Source organism: Cetorhinus maximus, chromosome 25 (assembly GCF_964194155.1).
Source record: "Cetorhinus maximus chromosome 25, sCetMax3.hap1.1, whole genome shotgun sequence".
NCBI lineage: Eukaryota > Metazoa > Chordata > Chondrichthyes > Lamniformes > Cetorhinidae > Cetorhinus > Cetorhinus maximus.
Genome location: NC_135903.1, coordinates 1,186,056 through 1,208,841, shown reverse-complemented (window position 1 = coordinate 1,208,841; position 22,786 = coordinate 1,186,056). Strand labels below are relative to the sequence as shown.

At 42.3% G+C, this 22,786-nt stretch overlaps 1 protein-coding gene across 4 annotated transcripts in view; it reads right to left on the bottom strand.

The window, feature by feature from the left end:
• Positions 1-1,728: 1,728 nt before the first annotated feature.
• LOC144667787 (inactive phospholipase C-like protein 2) overlaps positions 1,729-22,786 on the bottom strand; it is a 218,258-nt gene continuing 197,200 nt past the window's right edge. For all 4 annotated transcript variants that reach the window (XR_013573375.1, XM_078529238.1, XM_078529239.1 and 1 more), the window contains 2 exons: positions 15,539-15,648; positions 1,729-3,268 (listed from right to left, as the gene is read on the bottom strand). Coding sequence is in view for 3 of the 4 variants with exons in the window: in XM_078529238.1 (XP_078385364.1) it covers positions 3,083-3,268; positions 15,539-15,648 (296 nt within the window). In the remaining variant the exon portion in view is untranslated. The remainder of the gene's footprint in view (positions 3,269-15,538; positions 15,649-22,786) is intronic.

Sequence of the window (22,786 nt, the reverse complement as noted above, 5' to 3'; positions counted from 1 at the left end):
TAATGTTGTGCTGAGCCATATTTATCCAACCATCCATTGGGTGGCACATGTTCCAATTAGCCACTGTAGGAAGGATCCAAAGGCTCACTGCCAGCGGCACCCACATCCCATGAATGAATAATGAAAAAATGATGACCTGGGATTTCCTAGAGGATACTCCCGGTTTGGCGCCATAACTTTGAGAGAAGGTTGGCAGAAGCACTGGCCGGGGTTTTCCGGTCCAACCCACGGTAGGAATTCTGGCCGGGACAGAAAATTTGACAGACCAGGAAAAGGTCCGTTGACTTCAGGCAGGAATTTCGCCACAGGACTGGAAGATCCTGGCCATTGTTTATGTGGTTTCTCCGCAGTTCATGCGTAGTTTCCTTAAACTTCCACAGCAGTTATGGCTGATGATTGAGAAAACCTGTGAAGGAAATTCTTGCTGCATATTTTTAAAAAGCGCTTTAAAGGTACATAGGGCAATAAAGACACAACAGTGTCAATCTTTTATAGACTTCAAATCCCAAAGTGAATTCTCGAAGGTGGAAAATAGAAGCTGAAATTGAAACTTAGCTTGAGATTTCTAGAGCGTCGGTGTTTGGGAGAATCAACACGGATACATGGTTCTACCATACGACTACAAACAGGAGTGACGAATGACAGGGCCCTTAAGGAATCATTAGCTAAGTGAACAAGCTATAATTCACAGAAGGTTCACTGTCCAGAAGCTTCCATTGCCCAGGGTTCAAACTAGAACATTCTGCAGGTTGAATAACCAATAAGCACAAACGAAAAGCAGGATCCAAGGCCTCACATACAGAGTTAATAGTAGAACATTGCCACGTAGAAATTGAAATTATGGAGGTTATATGTAGCATCCAGAAGGAGATATACACAAATGAAAGAGGCAGCATTCAAAATTCAAAATATTCAAGTATTTAAAATATATAATTTGTGCAGTTAATCCTTAGCTTTTCATGGGTTAGAATCATAAAAACTTACAGCACAAAAGGAGGCCTGTGCTGGCTGTTTGGGAGAGTGATCGTGCATAGTTCCACATCCCTGCTTTTTGTCCGTAAGCTTGTAAATTCCTCAACCTTAAGTAACTGTCAAACTCCTTTTTGAAATTAATTATGGAATTAGCTTCAACCATCCTTTCAGTTTGAACATTCTGCATCCTGGCAGCTCTGAGGGAAAAACAATTCTCCTCGTTTTCACTGTAGATGGTTTGCCACTGTTTTTAAATCCATAACGGTCAATAATAGCTCTTTCATTCTTTTCTAGACAAAAGACAGTTCACAGATTGGAAGAACAAATTACACAGGATGTACGGTATAGGAAAGGGCTCAACCAGCACATGCCGGTGTTTATGCTCCACTTGAGCCTCCTTCTAGCTTTTCTCATCTAATTCTAACATTGTAACAAGCTAATCCCTTTTCCCTCATCTACTTGTCTATTTCCCCTTAAACGCATCTACTCACTTCAACCACTCCCTATGATAACGAGTTCCACATTCCTATTGCTTGTTGGGTAAAGAAGTTCATTCATGGAGAAATTGTAACGCTGACTCTTATGGCCCAGCTGCCTCCATTTTGTAAACTATGATTTCCATTTCATTAAAAAAAAATCAACTTTATCCCCCAAATAATCACAGCACAGTTGGTTGGAGCAGTTAATGCATGGCAATCTCTCATTTTCAACTGGTTCCTCTGTAGCATTGAATTGTGCCAAGTATCACACTCTGTATAGCTGGAAGAACAGTTAGTTTATTTATAATGCCTTGTCAGCATAATGACATCACTGAGAAACTCAACAAAAACAATACTAAAATAAAATTCTTCCGTCCGTCTTCTTTATACATGGGGAGGGTGGGCAAACGCTACTGCTATGTCAAGTCCAGAGACTCCTACCAGTATTGTAGTTCATCAGTTTTAAAGGTCGTGACTATTAATGCAACAAAGAGGCCCCTGTTCTAGGTGGTAAATGACTTTCATCCATCCCTGATCAGCAACCGGAGAGAAAGAGGCAAACAAGTTTTCAGAAAACATTTATGTCAAAATTCAGAATGAGAAACATAAATATTATTTTGCATGGCTTTATTACATAGACGCACTTTACTGGGTGGGTGGTAATGAGATTTTGTTGTAACTGTCTAGTCACAAGAACTGGAATTGAGACAGTGATTCGGATCTGACAAGTCCCTTTGAAGTGAGGTTGAAATGGCAGTACAGTGACTGTTTTACAATGAAAACACGCATTGTTCATCTTCACTGAAATAATGATTGTTTTGCATCGCTGGTGATGAAAAAGTAGCTCGAGTTCCAATCTCAGATTGGAAGTGACATAAATATTGGAGGAATTTTGTACAAATGTTTGGCCTACAATAAAGCTTTCAGACACACTTCAGCATCAATGCTTGGGCTAGATTTCTACCTATTCATAGTCAATAGGCAGAAAATGTTACAGCAGTTTTTTTTTTGAGATTTCTAAATCATTCCTGCCCACCTGGTAATGAAATATGCCTGAAAAATATCCAAAATATAATGGGGCCCTTGACCTCCAGCAGACTTGCTGCTCCATCTGTCTCTAGGCCTCCCTTCATGGATGTTTCCAGCTTCCATACAGCAAGCAAAAGGGTTTTACTAAAATACAACTATTTAACATTGATATTTATTGATTCTATGGGATTTTGTTTCCTCTCTGTTCTTATAGAGAAATAGCTAACTTCCACATGGCAAGTATCCATAGTGGCATAAGCAAGATTAAGAGCCCACTGTGGAAGGAACTACAGGCTTATATTCAGGTCCCACCTTTACAGCTAGGCTGAGAGCAACTCTGAAGCCACATATTGACTTGAATTGGCCCTCATTGAAATATCTGAGAGAGTAGCACTGCTCTGACATACTAATGGTGACTCAGTAAAAGCAGCACCATTGCAAAGTACATGACCTTGTTTCTAAAATGAAATGCTATGAACATCGGCTGTCAAATCCAACTCATATCAAACAAAATCACCTGTCAGTGGCTGAGGGAGATCAAGCGAGAATGTGAATGTGTGTGTATTATTTACAATTGCCTGTCATTTCTGTGCCTGCTGGGGTCAGCAAGACACATTGTCACTTGTGTTTTCACTTTCAGGAATGCTGTCCAGAGTCCCCCGTGTTCTGAATAGGTCTGGAGATGTTGAGCCATTCTTACTGATGCCACAAGACTGTGCTGCATAGTGGATCTGCTTCAGGTTATCCAATGCCTCGTTCTTTGCGTGCTTCAGGAGATCTGCTTGACCCTGAAAGAGACGAAACACATGTGTTACTCGCACCAAGTACCTATTCTGTTAATATCACTCCCATTTGCCTCAGCAGAGTCAACTAACCAGGAATAATTAACACTCAAGTGTTGTTTGAGTGGTAATGACCTGGAATTGGCTGCCTACGAGTGTGGTGGAAACTGAAATGAGGAATGATTTCAAGAGGAAATTGAATGACCGCATGAGGGAAATAAATTAGCAGGGATACAGCGGGAGAATGAGACTGGTCGGATCGCTCGACAGAGAGCCAGCATGGACCCGATGGGTTGAATGGCCTCCTGTGTCATAATGACTCTTCAGTCTATAAATATGTCTTAAACCTGACTGCAGGGCAGCAGGATAGAAACAAGAACCAGACAGATCTAGTCAACACTATGCTCTTTCATTGCCACAGGTTGAACTGTGCTGCATTTATTGCAGCAGCTCAGCATTTAATAACTCGGTACTATTCTGTTTATTCCAATCAATCTCTGTTTGCAATTTTTTTTGAAACCACTATAACCTGGTTTATTTTAAGCATTGTGGCTTCCTTTTGCTACTGTAATCAGGCAGCTAGAACACAGGAAACAGAAAAGAAACCCTGCTTCTCGTAACCTCACTAATTTTGATGGGCAAGATGTCAGAATCGGAGCTGTGTGTGTGTCAGTCACCCTGGCTACAAACCTCCTCTTCTCCAGCTGTGTCCTTCAATTCTTAGGACTGTTGGTCACCCAGATTCTGAATTTCACTTGTGAAGGAAGCAGGTAGAGTCTATATTGTGACTATCCTTTTACAAGCATGTCAAAGATACCCTCACCGTGTTGTGCGGTGCTAAATGGGATAGATTCGAACAGGTCTAACAATCCAAAACTGGGCATTCATTGAGGGCCCAGTGGGTCATCAGCAGCAGCAGAACTGTATAGAATCACAATCTGTAACCTCATGGCCTGACATATCCCCACTCTACCATTACAACCAAGCCAGGAGATCAACTCTAGTTCAATGAAGAGTGCAGGAGGACAAGCCAAGAGCAGTGCCAGGCATACCTGAAAGTGAGGTGTCAACTGGGCAAAGCGACAACATGAGGCTACTTGCATGGCAAACAGTGGAAGCAGCATGCGATAGACAGAGCTAAGTGATCCCACAACCAATGGATCAGATCTAAGCTCTGCAGTCCTGCCACATCCAGTAGTGAATGGTGGTGGACAATTAAGCAGCTAACTGGAGGAGGAGGAGAAGGCTCCACTAGTATCCCCATCCTCAGTGATGGGGAGCCCAGCACATCAGTGCAAAAGACAAGGCTGAAGTATTTGCAACAATCTTCAGCCAGAAGTGCCCGTGGATGATCCACCTCGGCCTATTCCTGAGGTCCCCAGCATCACAGATGCCAGTCTTCAGCCAATTCGATTTACTCCACATGATACCAAGAAACAGCTGAAGACACTGGATACTGCAAAGGCTATGGGCCTTGACAATAATCTGGCAATAGTACTGAAGACTTGTGCTCCAGAACTTGCCACACCCCTAGCCAAGCTGGTCCAGTAGAGCTACAACGCTGGCATCTACCCGGCTATGTGGAAAATTACCCAGGTATATCCTGTATCATCTACAAGATGGACTGCAGCAACTCATCACGGTTCCTTCGACAGCATCTTTTTGCCATCTTGCAACCTCTACTGCCTAGAAAGACAAGGGCAGCAGGTGCATCGGAACACCACCACCTGCAATTTCCCCTCTGTGGTAAAGTGAGGTACCCTCCCCTTTAAGAGAACACAACTGTATTGATCATGTGACAACATTGACAAATCACTGTACAGCACGGACGACTGGGAACTGTTAAGTCTAGTTCTGGAGGTTTCTAAGTGAGCATGTATGATGTGGTGCTCTGCCCTATGTCTCAATAAACCATCACTGTTTATTCTTACATCAGTCTCTCCACGTTATTGATTGCAAGTAGCAAATGAGTAGAACATAATGCAGTTAGAGTTTGTTTGATCAGCAAACTCATTTACTCAAGACATAAAACCCTCCAAGCCACACACCATTCTGACTTGGAACTATATTGCCGTTCCTTCACTGTTACTGGGTCAAAACCCTGGAACACTCTTCCTACCAGCACTGTGGGAGTACCTACACCACATGGACTGCAGCTGTTCAAGAAGGCAGCTCACCACCACCTTCTCAAAGGCAATTAGGGATGGGCAATAAATGCTGGCCTAGCCAGCAACGCCCACAACCCATGAAAGAATAAGAAAAAAAGCCACATCACCTCTTTATTTCAAAGTTACAAACTCAGGAGTGTTAATGCATTTTTCAGTGTCTGACTGTTTTCATTGGGTTATGACAATTACAACATGCAACAAATCTCATCCTTGAAAGGACACTGGTCTCACACCTGCTATGTACTGTGAGTGCCAGGGATTCATGTCACACCTGCTCTTGGCATTAACTCACTCTACATCAGCTTATGAACACATTAAAGGAAAAAAAAATCAACCGTGTTTCAACTGAGCGACACAGACCAGGAAGTTCCTGGGTTTGATGCCCTGGTCTGTGCAGTCGCAGACGATCTTGTCAGGGCAACATTATGTAGCATTACCCCTGGCCTCAATTGCCCCCTGGGCTAACAAACAAAGGAATATATCCAAGGTTCCTGATTGTCATCACCGTCCAATGACCTATAGTGGCACCTGCTGTTGGATGATCACCAAGCATGGGCAAGATCAGGTATGATTTTGATGCCTCTGTGGTAAAACAGCCCACCAACTCTCAAGTAAAGAATGGGTATAGGAATGCTGGCAGCACCTGCAAATCAGGTCCATTATCATCCCCCAACCCTCTGTGAGAGCCTTCACCTTGATGTCAGCCCATGTGGAATCACCTCTTTAATCAGCAAGGTAATTCTGCAATTGTGCACAGCACTGCAAAGGAAAATATCTCCAACAGGTCACAACTGCACAACCAGCACTCCCTGTAAAGGATCGACTTTGAAACTTGACCCTCTCTTATGAATTAATATCTGCCTGTATGTCTAGACAGATTTCATTTCCATTTGCACTAATTTAACAAGGTGACATGGAATAGCTGGGGTTTTGTCATAGTTTTGTACCTTCATCTATTTGATTCTTAGCATTTCTCCACAGATTTACACAGACAGGAACTGTAATCTCCACCGCTCATCATAAAATCTCCATGTATATCAGGGTAATGCATCAATTGATCTCCATCTCAGATTTTCTTATTCTGTCCTCTTACAGTCTCCCTCCACGCCATCATTACCCGCGTCCCCCACCCCACCCTCTGATAACCTGCCCCAGTCCCTGAAATCCCAGTGGAGAGGCAGTGACTGAAGAACAGGGAGTGCAGGGTTGGGGAAGAGAAGATAGATGCACATTCCCAGCCTACAGCACTGTGATAGAATGCCTATTAGCCAACCAGAGTGAGCTGATTACAGGGCTGCAGTGGCATGTTACTGGACTATTAATCCAGACGGTGGTCTTGTGACACAGTGGGTAACATCCCCACCTCTGAACCAGAAGCTCCAGGTTTGATTCCCACTCCAGGACTTAATGGTCATGGAAGGTGCATTCATAATGTGGTCAAACAGGTTGAGTATCAACCTGTAAACCCCTCCAATGTGCTAATGACTGGCAGTAAGAGCGGGAGTCTCTCCTGGTCAGCCATGCTTGATGTGAGGTGATGCTCCTCAAACTATAGGCTCTGGCTTCAGGCAAGCAACCTGTTCCAGGAAAAATAAGCTATGGAAAACAGATATAAACACATGTATTGCCTGCCTCAACCATCTCTAGAGGTGGGAAGAGAGTATAAGTATGAGTAATCCAAAGACATGTATGAATGATCCAGAGCAAAAAAGAGTTTAAATCCCATCATGGCAGCTGGGGAATTTAAATTCAGTTAGTTAAATAACTCTGGAATAAAAAGCTAGCATTGGTAATGGTAATCATGAAACTAGCAGATTGTTGTAAAAACCCATCTGGTTCACTGACATCCTTTAGGGGAGGAAATCTGCCGTCCATACCCAGGCTGGCCTACATGTGACTCCAGACCCTCAGCAATGGCCCAGCAAGTTGTATTCATGGTGGCAGCTCACCACCTGCTTCTCAAGGGCAATTTGGGATGGGATCGCCTCAGGGGGTTTTGGAGGAAATGACTCCAGCACAAAATAAGTGAGCAGCCTGGTGTGGGACTATCTGCCAGTAAGAAAAGCTCTGAGGGGGAAGAAAATTCCCACCAAGCAAATATATAGGCCCACATCTGGGGCACTGCCTTGCCTTGCAGCCTAGTTGTCCAGCATTTTGCTCTGATCCCTCAACTTTGCTTTAACAACTAACAATGGCCGTCTGTACTAATGTTAGTTCAGGGCCTTTTGGAGCCATGCGGCATCAAACTATGTTATAGTCGGGAAGGATGGCACATTAGATATGGTTTGTAATACTTTAAACACACCACAGAGAGGCACCACATACACTCTAAACACTCAGGCCTGCACATCCATCTTCCATTTGAAAATTGTGTGTATTATTTAAAAGTTCTAGGTTTTTTTTTCAGTACTCTATGTTCCAGCTGGAAATTGGGCCTTGGAGCAGCAATAATAAGAGTATACTGTATACTGTACCCCACTCTTGTACATACCAGTTAAAATGACTTTTTTTTCAAAAAAGAAGCGTTCCTGACATTCAGGTTTCTCACTCAACAGTAGAGGCTGCTACAGCATTAACTATCGTCCACCATTCACATGGATCCATGCAAGACATTCATTCCATGATTTTCCCTCAGTGTAAGCCAGAATTACAGAAAAATAGTGGGGGAAAAACCCGTCTAGCACCTTGGGGACAATGTCAAAAATGCAATGTGAAAGCTGCTGTTTTTAATATTAATAGTGAGCTTATATTGGAAGCCTGCTAACCCCAGGTGTAAAATGTTGTTCACTGGGTTAAATATTTATTCATTGTCAATACTGCTGCCTGTGTTTTTTTGCTATTTGAAAGCTAGAAGCAAACAGTCAACTCCCATCCCTCAGGGCACTGAACTCCGTGTTGACTTGGTTCTGCTCTGGTGTGAAGGAATTGCTGCTTTGTATATTGTGCTATTATTTTTAGACACTTTCCCAAATTCATGGGTAGTTTTTTTTTCCAGACCGCTCTCCAATGGCCGTGTTCAAGCATTGCCACCACTTTTCCCATTATCAGATTCTGCGCTAATTTGAGTGCGGATCAAAGGGACAACTTCTGTGAGTTCCACCCAAATGAGAAGGTGTGAGTAAATTCCCCAATGTCACACGGTAAACAGGGAGGGATAGCAGATTGGAAACTGGGCTGGACACTACAGCGTGATTTTCTATCCTATAGAGTCAGAGAATAGACCTTGTGAAGTACTGAGGGAAAAATAGCATTTTGTCCATGTCAGTCCCAACCAGTGCATGTATAAATTATTCTGTCACAGACTTCACCTTCACAAGAGGAAAATCAACTCATCCTCACCAATCTACCTGTCGCAGATGCATCTGTCCATGGCAGTACTGGTTGGAGTGACCACTGCACAGTCCTTCAGGAGACAAAGTCTCGTGTTCACATTGAGGATACCCTCCATGGTGTTAAATGAGATAGATTTCAAACAGATCTGGCAACCCAAAACTGGGCATCCATGAGGCACTGTGGGCCATCAGCAGCAGCAGGATGATATTCAACCACAATCTGTAACCTCATGGCCCATCTATGCTCCACTCTACCATTACCACCAAGCCAGGGGATCAACCCTGGTGCAATGAAGAGTGCAGGAGGGCATGCCAGGAGCAGCACCAGGCATACCTAAAAATGAGGTGTCAACCCGGTGAAGCTACAACACAGGACTATGTGTGTGCCAAACAGCAGAAGCAGCAGCAATAGACAGAGCTAAGTGATTCCACAACCAATGGATCTGATCTAAGCTCTGCAGTCCTGGAAAATCCAGTTGTGAATGGTGGGGGACAATTAAACAACTAACTGGAGGAGGAGGCTCCACAAATGACCCAACCTCAATGACGAGGGAGTCCCGCACATAAGTCCAAAAGACAAGGCTGAAGCATTTGTAGCCACCTTCAACCAGAAGTGCTGGGTAGCTCCATCTTGCTCTTCCCCGGAGGTCACAGATGCCAGTCTTCAGCCAATCACCTCATGTGATATCACGGCTGAAGGCAGTGGATACTGCAAAGGCTATGGGCCATGACAATATTCCGGGAATAGTACTGAAGACTTGTGCTCCAGAGCTTGCCGCGCCCCTAGCCAAGCTGTTCCAGTACAGCTACAACACTGGCATCTACCCGGCTATGTGGAAAATTGCCCAGGTATATACACAAAAAGCAAGACAAATCCAACCTGGCCAATTACCGCCCCATCAGTCTACCCTCAATTATCAGAAAAGTGATGGAAGCTTTTGTCGACAGTGCTATCAAGAGGTACTTACTCAGTAATAACCTGCTCACTGACACTCAGTTTGGGTTCCAGTAGTGCCACTCTGCTCTTGACTTTATTACAGCCTTAGTCTAAACATAAGAGCTGCCAGAGGTGAGGTGAGAGTGACTGCCCCTGACATCAAGGCAGCATTTGGCCAAATGTGGCATCAAGGAGCCCAAGCAAAACCAGAGTCAATGGGAATCAGGGGGAAACTCTCCACTGGTTGGAGTCATACCCAGCATGAAGGAAGATGGTTGTGATTGTTCAATGTCAATTATCTCAGTCCTGGTGCATCACTGCAGGAGTTCCTCAGGGTAGTGTCCTAGGCCCAAACATCTTCAGCTACTTCATTAATGACCTTCCCTTCATTATAAGGTGAGAAATGGGATGTTCGCTGATGAATGCACAATGTTCAGTACCATTCGCGTCTCCTCAGTTACTAAAGCAATACATGTCCATATGCAGCAAGACCTGGACAATATTCAGACTTGGGCTGCTAAGTGGCAAGTAACCTTCACATCAAACAAGTGCCAGGCAATAACCATTTCCAACAAAAGAGAATCTAAGCATCTCCCTTGACATTCAATGGCATTACCATCGCTGAATCGCCCAATGTCAACATCCTGGGGGTTACCATTGACCAGGAGCCGAACTGGACCAGCCATATAAATACTGTGGCTACAAGAGCAGGTCAGAGGCTGGGAAATTTGTGGAGAGTAATCACCTCCTAACTTCGCAAAGCCTGTCCACCATCTACAAGGCACAAGTCAGGAGTGTGATGGAATACTCCCCACTTGCCTGGATGAGTGCAACTCCCACAACACTCAAGAAGCTCGATACCATCCAGGACAAAGCAGCCCACTTGATTGGTACCCCATCCACCACCTTAAACATTCACTCTCTACCACCAATGCATAATGGCAGCAGTGTGTACAAGATGTATTGCGACAACTTACCAAAGCTCCTTCAATAGCATCTTCTAAACCCATGAACTCTAGCAGCTAGAATGACAAGGGCAGCAGATGCATGGGAACACCACCACCTGGAAGTTCCCCACCAAGCCACACGCCATCCTGACTTGGAGCTATATCGCTGTTCCTTCACTGTCACTGGGTCAAAATCCTGGAACTCTCTCCCTAACAGCACTGTGGGTGTACCTACACCACATGGTCTGCAGCTGTTCAAAAGCAGTTCACCACCACCTTCTCAAAGGCAATTAGGGATGGGCAATAAATGCTGACCTGGCCAGTGACACCTATATCCCATAAATGAATAAAAGGATTACATAGCTGGAAGCCTTTGTTATGACATTATTATAGCCATTATTATTACTTGGCTGGGTTTCATAAGATGTTAATGGCTACAGCTCAGTAGGTGATCCATTGATCCAAGAATGATTGACAGCTGAAAGAGGCTGTAATAACAGATATACCTTTGATGTGTTTTCTGGTTTGTCTACAAACCTAATAGGTGCATAAAGGATTACAATTTGTTTTTACATTGGAGTAGATTTATTTCTTTCCAGTGTGAATAATAGGGTGTTTGAATTCAGGGTTTCATTAGATTGTTAAGAGTTTTAGTTTTTCTAATTATTTTAAAATAATTCCCACAAAATAATTGCCATAACTATTGCTTGGCTCCTGAGGACTGTACATAGTGGATACTGGGTGAGTGGCTATGGAGGAACATTGGGGGAATAGACGTGGCATGGGTGCCATGGGTAATCTGAGGGGCTATGGGATGGCGTAGGTGGTGAGGGGGATGATGGGTGAGATTTAAGGAGCCTTTAAACAATGTTGGGAGCAGAGCTGCTGTGTTTCCAGAACCAAGGTGGGTCTTCTAATGAAGAGTCTGATGAAGAGTCATTCGGACTCGAAACGTTAACTGTATCCCTCTCCGCAGATGCTGTCAGACCTGTTGAGATTTTCCAGGTATTTTTGTTTTTGTTCTAGGTTTCCAGCATCCGCAGTATTTTGCTTTTATCTGGGCCTTCTAGTCAGCCTGTCTCCACACCAACACTGCATCGTGGCTCACAAAACGCAATGCGAACCCAAACCACGTGAAAAGACAAAAATCGTGGGCAAAGTCACACATGGGTCAGGTGTACATTTCAGAAGGCTTAAAAATGCACGGCTCAGGTTTTCCCGAGCCCTCACGAAAATCCAGGCCCCGGACTTAAATTGTTTCCCTTGACCTTTGTGGAAGCAGAGATTTTAACCTGACAAAAGCAGAGCAGCAGCACGAGCTCCAGCTTAACAAACATATTTCTAACTGAGGAAAATACTGGGGGCGGGGATTACATTTAATTTACTGTGTGGCAGCGCAGCTTCTCTGGTGAATGCAGCGGGTTTCCGTGAAGTTGTGCGAGTTGCTCTCCACGGGTTGGATAGTCTCCCATTTGCGTGTTACATTCCACATTTTTCTTTATTTCTCTTGCCTCCTGGAAATAAGCTGTGTGACCTGGAACCCCCATGTTCACAAACACTCTTGCAAATGCTAAACCTGAACTCTACTCCTCATCCTGCCCATCACCCCCTTCATCGTACATTCTCAGAGAATTAAGTGTATCAAGTGAACGGATAGGCTGAGGCGCAGATACAAAGATAAAGCAAGTGATACATATAGATACACAGACATTCATAGGTTAGACAGAGATATAGAGATAATACAGTGCAGATAAACAGAGACCACAAACACTGCCATTAGAGGATGCAATTAGACAAATCACATGCATATTATCCCCAAATATACACAGCATAATCTCTTGATAAGAGAAAGAATGTCATCTATATTCTTTGCGGAATTATCAATGCTGTGATATCTTCTTCTCACCTGCATTATCATTTCCACTATCTGATTTAAATCAGGTGCACATTGGGTGGTTTCTATAATGGGTGTCAATCTGCTCTGCCTGATCACCACACAGATGGTGAAAAGGAAACTTTATCCTGTGGTTTTAAAATTAAGTGCTGACAACCATGCTTTTTCTCAAATGACACTGGCAAGGCTACATGTTTAGCCGGTCCTTAGTTGCCCCATGAAGGTGATGGTGGAGCAGTCCTGAATTCTCATTGACGTTGGTCAGGAATTTATGAGAACCATCACAATCACTGCAAGACCCCCATTTAGTCACCTGACATTAACTTGGGCATGGCAATGTGTTATTTATTCTTTCATGGGATGTGGGCATCTCTGGCTAGGCCATCCCTAATTGCCCTCGAGGTGGGTGGTGGTGAGTGGCCTCCATGCGGTGCAGGTACACCCACAGTTGCTGTTACTCATCTCCCAAGATGATTGAAAATCAAAACGCTGCAGAAGCTGGAGACAGAAACAGAAATGTTGGAAAACTCAGCAGGTCAGTCAGCATCTGCTGAGGGAATGGGACCAGCTTACCTTTTGGAAGTGTCTCTACCTGAAGCGTAAACGTAGATCTGTTCTCTCCACAGATTCTCACTGACCTGTTGAGCGTTTTATGCATTCGCTGTTTCTGTTTTCATTTGAGACAGTTCACCAAATAACTGAAGGTCATGAACAGAAGGAGTCCATCTGTCTGCATGAGTTTACTAATTTAGAGAGATTCACAGAAAAGGCCCACATCGCTACAAGCTGGGTTGTGAATGGGCAAGTAAGTTCCTCAGTGCTCATTATTTCAGTAATAAATTGAAGTATCAGAATCAATTAAGCAGCTAAAAGGATGTTAATCATTGTTCTTTCTAATAATTGATTTTGTACTTGGGTCTATTGATGTTGAAACTCTTTCTTTAATTATCTAGGTCTCCACAGCTTATTCCCACTACACTCTATTAGATCAACTTGTTCACTCTTTAAGCCGCTGAAGGGAACCATTGTTTCAAAGGCAAAAAAAAAGCTCTTGTAGCAAATCCAAGGTCTTCACACATTTTCCAATTTGATCACGCTCCAAAACCCTATCAGCAGATTTTTATTCTGCACCATTAGCAGCAGTTTGTTTAGACAAAAAGCTTAATTCTCTGCAGCAAATGATCCATCCAGGTCTGTTTTCAACAGGGGCCGATATTGTCACAGAGACAAAGAAGACACCTCAAAGTTGTCATTTTCCTTTGTAGAGAAACTCCGGGTAATCTCCGGCTGATTGCTTGCTCTATTATATCTGGGGTTGTCCAATTGCACTCCAGTATTTGGCTTTTAAGCAGGCAACTGAAATGTGAAATAATGCAGGGATGGGACGCACAGTGGGTTAGCTCCAGGGCTTTTAAATCCAGGACTTAGTTCTCATGCAATCCAAATAGTTGGATACAAATCTTTTTTCTCTCTCTGACAAATGCAATGTTCCTATATGAAATGATTTGACAATTCATGACCCATTTTGAGGTAATGCAAGGCTATACAGCAGAACTGCTCCTAAATTGGTGAACCCACCCAGACTGCTGCAAAGAGACTAATAAAACATGAGAAAGGTTCAACAGAAGCTCTTCTAACGCTGGGAGAGAGTGGCAAGAGCTTTATGCTGAATTCCATGGGCACTACACCCGACCTGAGGATGCTTGATACTATGTCAGAAGTGCTCTTCACCAAAATTCCTCATCTCAGCAAGCATAAAAACATTCACCAAAATTATAAGTTTTAATAAGTTCTACTCTGGAACAATAACCCTCTTTACTTTTTTTTAAAAAAGTAATATAAGTTTTGAAATCTGCATCAATCTATGTAGTCTGTGAATGTTTTCCATTATAGGTTAATCAGTCTTGAGTTTCAGGGATTCCACATTGGCAGGGCCCTGATTATAGCTGTGCTCTTAGTGCCCCCTCCCCCCCCATTAAAGGGAGGATGAACAGCAACTCTGGCCCCTTCTTGCATAGACTTCAGCAATTGCTTGATAAGTAACATCAGTAGAAGCCTCAAAGATGGGCACATGTTGACAACATTAAAAAAACACACACACACAACCATTAATTGTATTAAAACAGTGTGGGCTGAGAAGTTCAAGTATTAACTAAACTTAGCTTACTCCACAAGAGTCTGGAACTCTTTAGCACAAGGAGCCAAAAGAAAAAGCAAATGTTTGCAGGAGACCATTCTGCCCATTATGCCTGTGCCAGCTCCTTGTGAAGAGAATATGCATCTTTCGCTGCTTCAAATATTGGTTCAATTTTCCCTTCAGAGGTGCAATGAGCTCTGTTGTATATTTTATATTTTGATCTATGCAGAGATGACACACCAGCTTGTGTGTCTGTGTGTAACAGGTTTTATATTCACCGTGTGTCATTTTACGCGTCAGCAAGCAGGCCCCACCCCCCACTCGCCAATGGGAAAATCCTGCCCAGAAATTTCCTTTTTCAGGAGTTGCTCTGTTCTATGGTGGTATCAACAAATTACCCAGATTCTTCTGCAAAAAAATAATGGTAGTCAAACATTATTATTCAAGAAAATTAAAGCAATAACCTTCAGGGAAGGATGACCTATAGTGGATACAACGGGTTGATTCATACTTAACTGATTGGGGCTGAAATGTCTAGTACAATACATTAATTGTATTAATGGTGTTTGATTGTATGTATGCAGGTGGTGGGCATTAACTAGGGATTTACTTGCGTCCCTGTAAACAGAGACAGACTAAAACGGTGGTTGGATTAGGAAGTTTATGCTTGTAATGTATAATTCTGTGAATAAATATAGTGTGTAAAGATTGGCTCCAGTTCTATCCTTCAATAACTGGCTTTCTGGATCATACATGCCAGTATAGGGAGGTAAAGCAGGTCAGACACAATGGCTGTTAGTGCACGCTCTATCAGAAGATTATGGGAGCCCTGTGGAGGACCAGACAATGGAAATTACTTACTTTTAGTACAGTGATATTCCATGCAAAGCTCTCAAATGCTTTTTGAAGTTTACGTCCTTTCAAGCCTTCTTTTGATCCAATTCCATGCAAATCTTCATGGAAATCCAACCCTGTGTATTCAGATGAATAAAACTCAGTCATAAAATGAGAGCTTCAATTTGGATCAAGACATTAAACAAAAAGGAAAGCAACATTACCTTCTGATATCACAGAATGCAAATGTCAGTCCAAAACTTCACCAAAACAGCTCTTCTGCACAATTGACAGTGTTGACAGGCTATTAGAATATAAAAGCAGGGATGTGCTGCTGAGGCTTTATAAGGCTCTGGTCAGACCACATTTAGAATATTGTGAGCAATTTTGGGACCCGTATCTCAGGAAGGATGTGCTGGCCCTGGAGAGGGTCCAGAGGAGGTTCACGAGAACGATCCCAGGAATGAAAGGCTTAACATATGAGGAACGTTTGAGGACTCTGGGTCTATACTCGATGGAGTTTAGAAGGATGAGGTGGGGTCTGATTGAAACTTACAGAATACTGAAAGGCCTGGATAGAGTGGACGTGGGGAAGATGTTTCCATTAGTAGGAGAGACTAGGACCCGAGCGCACAGCCTCAGAGTAAAGGGAAGACCTTTTGGAACAGAGATGAGGAGAAACTTCTTTAGCCAGAGAGTGGTGAATCTATGGAATTCATTGCCACAGAAGGCTGTAGAGGCCAGGTCATTGAGTGCATTTAAGACCGAGATAGATAGGTTCTTGATTGGTAAGGGGATCAAAGGTTACGGGGAGAAGGCGGGAGAATGGGGTTGAGAAACTTATCAGCCATGATTGAATGGTGGAGCAGACTCGATGAGCCGAATGGCCTAATTTCTGCTCCTATGTCTTATGGTCTTATGGTCAATAGCAGGAATCATCAGAACCAGGTGAGATGTACAGGCTGCTCAATAGGGATCAGGAGGACGTTTTCTCACTAACATGCCCCCTCCTTAGTTCAGGAACACTGCAGCTTACTGTAACACTCCTATGACTAGTTGAATTGGAGACTGTCTTGGTCTGGATGGACTCCAATGCCAAACTGTTCAGTGCATTTACTCACTGACCCGTTTTGGGTGCCCGTTTGGTTTTTTTATATAATACACGTGGGGTACGGATCTGAAGCATAAGGAAACATGGGGGAATAAGGCAGTGTGGATGTATAATAGAAGGAAATTGTGTTCACAACATGGAAGTGCATCCCATTCCAATAACAGAAAGATTTTAAAGAAACATGAGTGCGTAATAGGCCATAATTTGCTGTCAAAGTAACAGTGAGGCTTTTGCTGTTTGTAGGAGCTAGCTGTGAGCAAATTACGTGCCATGTTTCCTACATTAGTGACTGCACTTCAATAGCATTTGATTAGCTGGAGAGCACTTTGGGTCTTCCAGGAAAGAAGCTATGACCTGAATTTTCTGTTTGGCGAGCAGGAGTGGGCCCTGCTCCCCGACACGTAAAATGACGCGCGTCATTCAGAACTTCGGTTCGGCAGGCGCTCATTAGAGTCGGCTGCGCGCCCGCCAAACTGTCAAAGGCCTATTAAGGCTATTTAAATAGCAATTTAAACAATCAACAGAGCTGCCTGTCCAATCTTAAGGTTGTCGGGCAGGCAAACAGCCCAGGCGGCCTTCGCATTTTTCATGGAACCTCATCCACGGGCGGGATGAGGTTTCATGAAGGTTTTTAAACATGAATTAAAATTTTTAATAAAATTCATAGACATGTCCCAGCTCATGTGACACTGTCCGGGTGCGCATCACACTGGGCGGGCCTTAATTGGCCCACCCACGTAAAATGGCGGCGAGCAGACAATCGTGGGTGGCGATTGGCTGCACGCCTGCCTGCGCCCGCTCCCGAGCTGCCACCCCCAATGGGGAGAAAATTCTGCCCTACATCTTTTTTTTAAATTATGCACAAAAGCTACAGCAAATTCAGGCAAGAGACTGGTATGTTGTTAAACCGAAATCTCAAAAGCTGTGGTCCCAGTTAAGATGCTCCACTGTTTGCTTTTTGCATTGAATGGAGGGAAGTTCTGTGTTTGTACAGCAGATACAAACTAAACTCACCCTGTAAAGTTAAATTTTGTCCATTTCCATTCAAGTACATTTTTTAAAAAGGAAAAGATAAACGTTAATTACAGCAAATCTCATTGGCAATGAAAATTGACTGTTGCAAGTATGGAGTCTCATTCAGTCAGGTTTCAATTGTTGTTGGATATTGTAAATGTCAATATAAAATTATTAACCCTTTTTCCTGGCATTTTTTGTCTCTCTCTCTCTGAATGCAATCTTTCTTACCCTCATTACCTGATTTGGCATTGAATTCACCCACTTTATTTTACACTTCTGTCTCACTCCTCACAAAATGTGAATTCAATGATCTGATTGTTAAGATGATACACAGTTTTTTGCCCTGTTCATTCAGCTCCCAGATATCTGGTTTTCCTTGCCACTGCTATTTCAGCTCGCACTTTCAGCAACTTTCCACACGAAAATTTTAAAACCCAAGCATGCAATGTAAACTCTAACTAATGCAGACACTGTTAGTTGTCCCTGCTGTAGTGAATTACCCTCAACACAGTGAAAAAAAATAACAAGTGCAACATTGCATTTAAAGCAAGCCTCAAGCACAGAGCAATGAATTGAGAAGTAACAAGCCACAATCTATGATACATATATTTCAAACTTAGTTCCTTTGCTGGGGAAATCCTAGTTTCAACCTCTGTGCTTTTGAAATAGAACAGATTCTTCTCACCTTTTAATAAAAGACTATTAGGAGGCTGTTGTGCAACACTGGTTTATTTGGGGAATTTGGGGAATTGCTTCATGCAGAATAGTTAGGTCCAGTCAACAAAATGGAGTGACCTACAGAAAGAAGGAATCAAACAGATTCAATTCTCCCATCAACTGATTGTGGAGCAACCATTGGGTGAACCAAACAATCTTGCATGTTTCCCTGATGGAAGGCAGCTTGTGGTGGTAAGCAAGATCAGCACAAAGAAAACTAGAGGATGCATTGGAGAGGAGTGTAATGGGACGTATTTTGCTGTGAGCGATAAATAAACAGCTCTTTCTGTTCACCTCGTTGCCCAGAGACTTTTAATGGCTTGTCAGGTTTCCTCTCTTCTGGCATGAGTTTGAATTCAGCCCTCTCCACAGGGGATCGGTGACATGTGAGAGCAGACAGGAAACTTATCAGATCCTTACTGACACACATAGACACAGACAGAAAAACAGGAAGTTAAAAAGAATAGGAAATATGAGTTTCATTTAAAACATTGAATGTTGTTGTAAAGAGAGACATGCTGATGAAGCTTTTTATCTTGTGCTCATGTGGACAACCATAAGAACGCTAAACTGCAAACGTTGCCTCGGCCAGAGTTGACTTGCCAACTAATCAGAACCCCCTTTCTCCTATAGTAAAAATTGTTGTGCTCATTTGAAATTTTGCATTCTTGCATTTGTCCTGATAAGTACAAGATGAAAAGCTTTGGCAACAAATCTCTCCTCTCAGCAATATTCAAGTTTTGTGCTACCAAGCAACTATTTAAATTATTATACAGAAAGTGAAATAAAGATTGTGACACACATGTGGGATTAAGGGAAATTTGCAAAAACAAGAAATCTATTCACTTAAATAATGCAACATTAATTTTCTTCTGAGGGAATGACGCTCCACACTTGTCAAATTGTTTTTTGGGGAGCCACAGGGGCTGTTCAGCACTAATTATCACTCATTATGCTTTTAAAAGCGCAGTTACTCCTGATTGCATAAGTCCTAAGTTTTTCAGCCATTTTAAAAATGAGAATAGCTCATGTTCACTCCATGACAGTGATTTCTGTGCAGACTGTGTTGGCAAAGACGGCAAAACACAGCCTACAGAGGAACAGATCATCACAGAAAGAAACTTCTGGATTTCCATGTTTAACTGCAAGTTAGTTTTGCCTAGTAATAAAGGTGAGTGCTTGTCAGCATTAATACAGCAAAATCTGGGCCATTATATTATATAGCAACATTACAAATCATAGTGAAACATCTGAAAGCATTTTAAAGCACTGGGTAATGGGGACAAAGAGCTTTATTCAATCCCCGATTTATAGATTAGCAACAAATAGTGATGTTTTATCTTCTTCAATACATCGAGAAGGTTCTGCAGATGAAGTTGAAGATTTTTTTTCCCCTGAAGCAAGAGATTTTTGTACAGTTTAGTCAAAGGAATGTTCTTCAACTTCACACACAGAGTACATTATGACCCAAGATATATGAATTAAATGATAATCACTCAGTAGCATTTAGGGTGAGGTGCTCTGTAATCTTGCAGCATAATTTCAATAAAATATCTTTACGCAGATTGTTGAAAAAAAGTGAAATTTACAAGGTACCAAATGCAACAAAATATTCTGCTGGATAATTGATCTCTTTTCAAAGGGAGGAAATTTAATTACAAAATGTTGGAAGAATAGATCCCAATAGAAATCAAGTGAAAAAGGAACATATTGCCAATGTTCCACTTCAAGAAATTCAGCACTGGTTGAGTGGCAGGACATCTCACTGGAAGGACACTCACGCATAACAGTAAAAAGAGAGGTGACTTAGGACATGGGTTTTGAAACTTGGATCTTCAAACTCTGGATTCTCCATGCCAGGATTCCAAAAGGTCTCCAAGATCTATCTGTATCTATTTGAATTACTGGATTATTACTGCATATTTTCTGGAAGGAGTTCCCCTGTCAGGCCACTATTGCTGAAGCAAACAGGGAGCGACTCACTGACAACGTGCCTTTATATAGCACCTTTAACGCAGTAAAGCATCCAAGATGCTTCACAGGAGCACAAACAGATACAATTTGATGCTGAGCTGTATAAATATATTAGGGCAGGTGACCTAAAGTTCGGTCAAAAAGGTTGGTTTTAAGGAGGGGCACAAAAGGTGGAGATGTAATGTAGTTGAAGGAGAATTCCAGGGTTTAGGGCCTAGACAGCTGAAGAGTCTACATCAAAGGAGGGATAAAGAAACACTCTCCCATAAATAAAATATCACAACCTTACAATCTAAACAACAGATATTCCTAACCATCATCTCATAATTTAAGCAATCACACGGACACATTCCAAGAACCTCAGTTGGATCTACAGAATAAGATCAGAATAAGTATGAGAAATAATTGTCTAACAATGCTTTTGCTGCAAATTACAGCAATGGTGCATGAATTGGGTTGCACTGAGCATTCATCTATACTTCTGAGGTCCCCTACTGTGTTATAGGACAGCAATGTTGATAATGGTAACATGGATGTATCATGGCATTTAATTTCCTACAACTGAATTTTACACCCAAGTTCACCCTGTTGGAACAATCTATTGAGTCTCAGGTGCACACATAACATTATTAATATATGTGATGTATCACAGATCCACCATATTAAAATAAAAACAAAATGGTGGAAACATACAGTGTCCATTAGGATCTGATAAAAGTTTGATACTTGAAATAATTTGATGCTTTTTTTCCAGATGCCAGTGGACCTAATGATTTCCAGCACTTTGTTTCAATTTTTTAACATGTGCAGATTGGTCCATGTTGTTCTGTCCAAAAGGTAATTTGTGCGTATCAGAAAAGAGAACAAGACCTGTTAAGACTGGCTACAATAGCCACTGAATTCTGCTGTTCTTTACAGTATATTGAAATCAGTTGAAGGATTGTGATGATATATGTTTGACCTTTGCAATACAGCCCTCCGAGCAGCTCATTATACTGGAACATGGGGAAATACTGATTGACAATAGGAACATGGCCTCCACAGTTTAACCAGACAGGATTGTCTAGTGCTTGTCAATGATTCAGAGATTAATATCTCCCTTTCTGCAGCTAGGAGTGATGGCTCTGCTTCATCCATACTGCAGCACTCATTCCTAACTGCACAATGTCATCTGGCACCATAACAATAGAACATCCTGTGCAGCAAGAACGAGACACAAGTCAACAGGAAGCGGCGTGACATGAACATCAAGGCCAAGAGGAAAGAAGCCAGGATTCCATTATTACTGGTGTTCGACTCCCACTATTAATCAGCATGTATTACATGAATATTCATAAATCAGAACCAGAGTCGGAAAATATACTTTTTGGAAAGAAATCCTGGAACAACCATTATTGGAATTTTAAGGCTCAGAGGTCAAATTCCCTGCCTGTGAAATGAGTCAACATGAACAACTTGAATTTATAGAATGTTTTTAATATGATATGACAACCCATAGCACTCCACAGGAGTGTCATCCAACAACATTTGACACCTACATTTTAAATTTTGAATCCGACCGCTAAAGGAAAAGTGTAAAGCTGCAAAGTCAAGTGGGTCAGCGGGTTACTGTTAACATCCTTCTCCTTCTCGAATCAGTGCCTAAGCACTGGTCTGAGAAATAGAAGTCTCCTGTCTGTAAAGACAAATAGTTGAACCAGGATTTGAATACAAAACTGCTGTTGAATTCTTTCAAATGGTCACTAACTTGGTGCAAGTGCTCACAGGGACAAAGAAGTGAAAGGGACAGAGGGGGGTGAAATTTGTTTTGAATTAGAAAATATAGCTCCCCTTAAATGCATCTATATGATTCACAACAACTTCTTGTGTTAGCAAACTCCACATTCTCACTGGGGAAAGAAGTTTCTTCTGAATTCCCAATTTAATTTCTTGGTGACTATTGTTTACTGATGGCCTCTATGTTTTGCTGTGGTGGCCTCTTGTTTTGCACTCTCCTTGTGCCTACTCCATCAAAAGTCTTTCAAGGTTTTAAGACTTTTATCAGATCACCCCCCCCTGCCTTTTCTTTTCAAGAGAAAAGAGAGTCAGCCCATTAATCCTTTACCAATCTAACATATCTGGTATCAAACTTGTAACTTTTTTTTGCATCCTCTCCAGTTCTTATATATACCTTTTTATAATATGGCAGCAAGAATTGTACACAGTATTCCAAGTGTGCTCCAAGGCTCATTACAAGTTTAGCATAACTTCTTTACTTCTTAATTCCATCTCCCCAAATACAAATCCTAGTCATAACTCCTAGTGCTTGGATCTCTTTTTTAAGGCCTGCATTTTTAAGGCTTGCATTGCAACGTTCTTTGATTTGTGTACTTGCCCCAAATTGAGGAGGTCTTGTGGTGTAGTGGGCAGTGTCCCTGCTTCTGCGCCAGAAGCTCCTGGGTTGAGTCCCACATCAG